This window comes from Oryzias melastigma, linkage group LG7, assembly GCF_002922805.2.
Source record: "Oryzias melastigma strain HK-1 linkage group LG7, ASM292280v2, whole genome shotgun sequence".
NCBI classification, from domain to species: domain Eukaryota; kingdom Metazoa; phylum Chordata; class Actinopteri; order Beloniformes; family Adrianichthyidae; genus Oryzias; species Oryzias melastigma.
This window is the reverse complement of record NC_050518.1, coordinates 13224982-13232082: the sequence shown is the minus strand read 5'-3', so window position 1 is coordinate 13232082 and position 7101 is coordinate 13224982. Positions and strand designations below refer to the sequence as shown.

Below are 7101 nucleotides of genomic sequence, written 5' to 3'. Positions count from 1 at the left end.
GTTGGGAACAACGCCGACTCCAAGACTCCTTTCCGATTGTTCACCGTCTCAGCTGGTCCCTGTGTTGCTCAAGAAAACTCCAAAAGCTCCACACGTGTTTTTTGTTTTCCATTCTTAAAGATAATTGTCATCTTCACGCAAATAGGACAACTTTTTACCTCCTTCCTGAATGCTGCTTTTTAGCGAGAATGCATGATAAGAATATAAATGCAAGATACTACACTGTTTTTATTTATTGTTTACGTTGTCATAGAGGATTTTTCTTTCTGTGTAGCTGTGGTGAATGCATACTGTGAGGGAATGTGCAAAAGGAAGCTCCATGTTGGACAGTGCAAGCCATTTTCTGTTGCCTTTTGTTGGTAAACTCAATATTTATGCTTGTGGTTTTTAAATCAGTTTTTTTATTTATTATGTCTCTGCATAATCAACTCATTTCCTCAGAGTGACAACTCATTACAGAAGTTTGCTTTACAATAAATACATTTGCCTGAAAAAACCTTCCTACACATTTTGAGTTTTCCACTATTTTTTTTAACCAAAAATCAGAAGAAAAATCTTGTGAGTGTTGTAGGATCTGTTAGCAATTCTTACTTTACTTTGTAAACACTTAGATGTTTATCATTAAGGAGAAACTATACATTTTAAGCTCTGGAAACATTTCTATCATACAACAGCCTTAGAAAATGTGAAAACACTTCTTTCACTTTCTACAGACATTAAGAGCTGTTTACAGCCTCTAGTTAACTCAAGTGATGGAGCATTGGAGTTGAAAACACTTGTTTAAATAAATCCGGAAGGACATACACTCACTTGCTACTTCATTTGGTACTCCTTGCTAGTACCGGGTTGGACCCCCTTTTGCCTTCAGACCTGCCTTAATCCTTCATGGCATAAATTCAACAAGATGTTTGAAACATTCCTTAGAGTTTGATCCATATTCACACGATAGCATCACGCAGTTGCTGCAGATTTGTCAGCTGGACATCCCAAAGATGATTCATTGGGTTGAGATCTGAGGATATTTGAGTCCAGTGAACTCATTGTTATGTTCAAAAAACCAGTCTGAGATGATTCCAGCTTTATGAGAATAGCCATCACAAGATGGTACACTGCGGTCATAAAGGAATGGACGTGGTCAGAAACAATACTCAGATAGGTTGTGGTGGGACCAAAGTGTACCAAGAAAATATCCCCCATACCATTATACCACCACCACCAACCTGAACCATTAATACAAGGCAGGATGCATTCATGTTTTCATGTCGTTGACCCCATTCTGACCCGACCACCCGAATGTCGCAGCCATAGACTGTAGAACAGGGGTGGGCAAACCATTTAATCTGGTCCACCAAACTATAATAAATTATATTGATAATCCTAATAATTATGTCTCATTATTTCAGGTGTCTCCTCATAGATGGTGGAATATAAAAATATTGACCTTTGTCTAGGTTCAGAAAGTGATACTACATTCATGTTTGTTTTTTGTTTTTTAGATTTGTTGTTTTTCTGAAGTTCATGTGTAATTTTTGAATTGGACAGACATTTTCTGATAATTCCAACAGCACATAAATGCAGCATTTCTTTAAGTTTGTGTTTTTCTCTGAGGGACATCCTCCCATTGGTGCAGTTGGCTCTAATATAAGAAAAAAACCCTCCAAAATGTTGTTTTTAATATTTTTAATCAATATAAGTATGTCTTTGTCTATGTTTAACTGTCATTTGATTTCTTCATGATATCTTCCTGCCCTTATTTGCCTTCCAGCTTATCATCATCTGTCTGTCATGGTCTGTATTTTTGATTTGGCTTTTCACATCGGATGCCTGTCCTGACTCCACCACCTCCCTGTGTTTACCCAGACTTTGGACTGGCACTCGAAATCAGTGGGGATTATCTACTGAATGGCACCTTTAAAGGTTATTGTTTTTTTATGTAATAAATAGCAAAACCTTCAGTTTGTACAGAAGGAAAACCTTAGTGACGTGGAGTCCAGTTAGACAGGTCCAACAGACCCCAAAATCCAAACTACCATTTCTCTCCTCTGTCCCAGATAAAACCTATGATAAAAAGTTAAAAACTTAATGGGTAAAATACTGACATTTGTTAAGTTTATTTGCAACAAGAAGAAAGTTTTGAGTTAAAAAGGAAAACCCCAACTTTTTACATGGTTGAAGCTTAACCATGAGAGACATCACATTTGAATTTGATGCTCATGCATACCCACATATCCACTGCAAAGCTTCACTCTTAAATTTTGATTCCTTCAAGAGATTAAAGCCTCTCCGGCGCTCCGCTCCAGCTAATGGGGTTGAGGCCCAGCAGCTCTCGCTCCTTCAGGGCCTCTCGGGAACGTGTTAGTGCTCCGTCCCTCCAGCTCTGCTCTGTCAGCTGCACACATCAAACGTGAACAGAACAACTGAGCCAGGAGGAGAGAAGAGCCCTCTGATTATTGAACAAAATAATTAGCAGTGGATGCACAATGCAAGTCAGGCCTGGAACCCTTTTGTTTTCCTCTCTGCAGACTGCCATTAATTTTTGCTGTCTTTCGACTGACAGAGCAAGCTGGTCTATGAGACACCTCCAGAACAGCTGCAGCTCCATCTGCCTCTTCAGGTGCTCCTGCAACTCCTTCCTGCAGAGATCAAAATCTAAAAGGAGTCCCACTCAGGGGGTCAGCTGCTGAAGAGTCGTTTTATCTATAATCTCCTCTTTCGCTGATGGCTCCACACCTGATGACGCCTGATATATCGGCCTCAAATCAGTGGCACTAATTAAAAGATGAATAATTTCCAGCAGCTTTAGAAAGAGGCTCTTCTTCACCAGTGATGCTCTCTTATCTGCAGATGGTTGCCTTCAAGATGATGGTTCAGGGATTAAAAGGTGGGCTCAGCTGGGAAATACTCTTAAAGAAGCAGGTCACAAATGTCATGTTCTTCTTTTTTTGCACTTTCTTCCTGCAGCTGACATGCAGGAAATCCACTCACCTGATTGCTTGCCCAGAAATTTGCAGTGTGAGTGGGAGATGGCGGGAAATATCACAACTGCCACTGTGTCAAGAGGAACACAAACGGGGGGCGGATGCTGTCGACACAGCAGCTGCCATGAAAAAACACTAAATAAAGAGTTTTGCTAAAACTTTAAAAGAGAAAAAAGTATAAATTTGCAGTCTCATCTTGAAGTCCAGCCATCCAGTCACAAGTTAGTGTCTGTTTTTACATTTAATTCACTTTTATAGCTGCCTTTTTCTTGTTTTTCTAAATCAAAATTTATAAATTAATGACAGAAACATTAAGCAGGAAACTGACTGACTTAAAATACTTTATTCAACATGAATTAAAACCTGTCAAACAAGATTTTAAATGAAAGAAAAGGTGAAATAATCCAGAAGATCATGATCAAGCTAAAACTGTATAACCACTTCTTAGGCAAGTCAATTTTAAAGTCCAAGAGCTTGATGGTTCTCCCACAGCCAGGCATGATATTTATTTAGCATGTGGTCCTCTGGTGTCACCTTAAAAAACAATAAAATGTAAGATCATATGAACATAAAAACAACCAATCTGTTAAGTGGAAAAAGTCACCTCTTTCCATTCTTCAACACAGAAGATTCTGTAGGAGTCATTACCATACTTTCCGATCCCATGCAGCTCGATGGGGTAGCGCCACTGTTTGGTTAGATATTCATCTGAACAGAAGAAATAGTTTGATGTATTCTGTCTTGAATTGAACTGTCATGAATAGTTTTACTGTGGAAGAATCCAACCTGAGAAGCGGATGAGGGTTTTGGCGCGAAGCTCATAAAGCCCAAGGGGCTTCATGAGTTCAGACATGGGTTTCCAGTCGGCGTCCCGGGTCACGTCTGCAGACGGGTAGCGCTCAAAGAACTGCCAAAGCACAGGAATGGCCATCTTTCCTGTTATGGACAAAGAATAGATCCAGTGGAAGAGCAGAAATGGGTTTAAATGTGTGTTTTTTCAATCATACCACTTGTCTTGTTGAGAAAAATCGTGGCCACCAGGAGCTTCCATGGATCGTGGAACAGGGTCTCCTGGATGAGGTTGAAGGGAGACCGTGGAGGAGTCCATTTCTTGAAGGCTTTTCTCCTGGGTGGACTAAGCCCTGGAAACAGACAATAATATCTCTAACAACATTCAGGATTTGATTTCAAATGTTCATGTGAGCAGACTTTGACATAACGTCATGATGTTACCATCTCTGAGGGACTTTCCACTGAAATACGGACTCGTCTTCCGTTTGGATTCCACAGCTTTGGACTCTGCACAAACAGGAAGTATTTTACTCTTTATTTGCATTGCAAACAATAAAAAACGTATTTTTTAAGGATTTATTTAAATTTGCTGTGGACAATATGATGTCATCTAAACTTTTTTTTTTTTAATGAGGTCAAATGATTTTTCCAACTTTAAATTAAGAAACACTACAATCTGCACAATTTTTTGTTGTTCGGAGTCCATATTCTACAATATTAGGCAAACATTTTCCTGTAAATGTCTACATCAAATAGTATCTCTGCAACTTTTCCCCTTTGACGTGAAATGTTGTGCAAGTACTAATTTACTCTTGTTCAAAAGTAATCCATTACTTTACAATAATGCTGCCTCGGAACTGTAATGCATCACATGACATTGTGATACCTGCTGAAATAGATTATAACAGTCTAAAGCAGGAGTCTGCAACCTTTAACACTAAAAGAGCCATTTGGTCTAGTTTCTTATAGATCAAAACCCAACGAGAGCCACAAAGTCTCACTATATCATTAAAAAAATGAACAATATTTATGCTTTTTGTCAATTCAGTTTATAAATGTAATTTAAGTATTACAATAATTAAATTATAACAGTGTCTATATGTTTATATATAAAAGTCGTAACTTCTTTTACCTTTGACAACAGCACATACTAGTTCCTTTCAAAATAAAACCCCCACTCTCTGTCAAAAAAGTTTGTCCTGTTGCAGCAGCTTTTCTTAAATTGAAATTGCAAGACAGTAAAATCTGGTGTTTTTTATCATTAGGATTTTGGTGTGCCACTATCTTAGTTTTAGTAGAATCTATTTATTAAAAAAAACTCAAAGCATTTAGAATAAGCTGAGCTTTTATTGTAATTCTCTAAGATGTGAGGCACAAAACACATAATGCTAAATCATTTTTCAATTATTTAAACTGTATTTATTCAAAACTTTAACCCCTTTAATGTAATTTACCAAATAAAACAGTGTTTGGAGTATTTTATTTGACTAACTGTAAATTAAAAACACAAATTTAAAGAACATTTCTGCAGAATTTCTGACAGTAAATTAAACTTTTTTTGTTTAGTAGCTTGACCGGTTAAAAATCTAAGCAGAAATGACAGAACGTAGTAACTAATCTATTATGTACTTAATCACATTTTTCATTAAAGCTAAAGAGCCACAATAAAGAGATAAAAAAGCCACATATGGCTCTGGAGCCACAGGTTGCAGACCCTGGTCTAAAGTGACTTTATACTGCAAAGTATATAAGGGCTGATAATAATTACTAATATTCATATAGATATTGTAGCTTAAATGGATTGACTATGGACCAAAAAAGATTTATTTTGAGACATTTTTTAATTCACTAACATCTAATGGCCTCACTGTTTTCAAGATTTACATTTAAATGTGTTTTTCTGCACAATTATGAAAAAAATTAATAAATAATGCTGTAAACCACTACAAAAGGTACTATTTTACTGAGATTCATTTTGTAAAGAGTTACTCCCAAAGCAGCGACTTAGCCAACCATGACAAAAAACTGTATGTATATACAGTATATCACACATACTGCTCTTGGAATCTCTAACTGGCGTGGAGCTCCCAGCAGCGATGACAGGTACCACCTCCTCTTCAGCATCACCTATCTTCTCATCTGCATTCCTGCAGTCAGTCTCCGTTTCATCTGTTGGATCTGTAGAATGTGTGTCTGCATGTTCGCTGCTGTAAATAAAGGGGGCATTCTGCTGCTTGGTGGAAGGAGCCAGTCGGAGCAGCTTCTCTCTCAGAGAGCCCACCCTCTGAGGGCTCTTGTGCATCTCCACATCCTGCATCCACAGTGCACGTTCTGAACCATCCTTTAAAGCTTCATCAGTTTTATCTTCACAGACCTCTTGACTAGGTGTAAAATACTCCGGCACGGCGTCTCTACTCACAGATATGGTATCTTCCAAAGGTTTGCTGTCATTAGTACCACTTTCCAGAGAGAGACATGAACTTGTAAACATGTGCGGCTTTTCGTCTGCTTTCTCCTGATGTCCATCTGTTTGTTTTTTCCTTCGTCTCTTCTGATTTTGACTAAGAGGTTCAGATATAATGGACTTATCTTTGTCTGTGGTGAAGTCAAAAAGGTTTATGGTCAAGTTCTCTTCTTCACTGGTTAGCAGGAAGGCGTGCAAAGATGCTCTGGATCGAAAGGTCAATCCACTGGGGCTGAAATTACAAGGACGATATTAATTCAATAAAATAAAATCTTGATAAATGCCTACAAACATGAATGATTTGGAAAAAATATGCTAAAAAAAACCTTGTTATATAGACATCCAGTTTCCCTGCTGTCTTGCCTGTTTTTCTCTGTTTGACCACTTTCATCCAGCCTGGAGGCACCGAGGAGGAGCAGCAGGGCTCATCTTTATGGTTTTTCATGTCTCCATTCATCAAAAGCGCTTGAATTAGTTTTTTAAAGCAGGTGATGTGCAAAAAACATGTTTCACTTTTACAATTCCAACTAATTTGCATTTAGTACTACTATTTCAACATCATCCGAAGCCATATTAGCTTTGAAGCGCATAAAACAAACATCCGAGTAAATGTGATGAATGCAAATAATGTTAGAAAGAATAAAAGTCAGTCTGATAAGACTCCTTGCCGTTTTCTCATGTCAACATAGTGACGGTCCATCGAGCATGCTTGTTTTGCTAACAGGAAGAAGCGCTGCGACACCGAAGTCAGCTTCAGATTTGTAATTTAAAGGGGAATACAACACGTGCCAAAATGGGGTGTTTGTTTTACTTGTTGGTCTTTATATTAATTTATGCGTGCTGAGCCTATGATCGGATTTTTACAAA

The 7101-nt window shown here is 38.0% G+C and overlaps 1 protein-coding gene across 1 annotated transcript; it reads right to left on the bottom strand.

Annotated features, from left to right (window-relative positions):
* Positions 1 to 3304: 3304 nt before the first annotated feature.
* mbd4 (methyl-CpG binding domain protein 4) lies at positions 3305 to 6983 on the bottom strand. Its single transcript, XM_024292189.2, has 7 exons — positions 6561 to 6983; positions 5826 to 6466; positions 4212 to 4277; positions 3986 to 4120; positions 3765 to 3914; positions 3583 to 3686; positions 3305 to 3512 (listed from the first exon to the last, which is right to left on the bottom strand). The coding sequence occupies exons 1-7, from the start codon at positions 6770 to 6772 to the stop codon at positions 3438 to 3440; spliced, it is 1383 nt and encodes a 460-aa protein (XP_024147957.1). The 5' UTR covers positions 6773 to 6983; the 3' UTR covers positions 3305 to 3437.
* Positions 6984 to 7101: the final 118 nt, after the last annotated feature.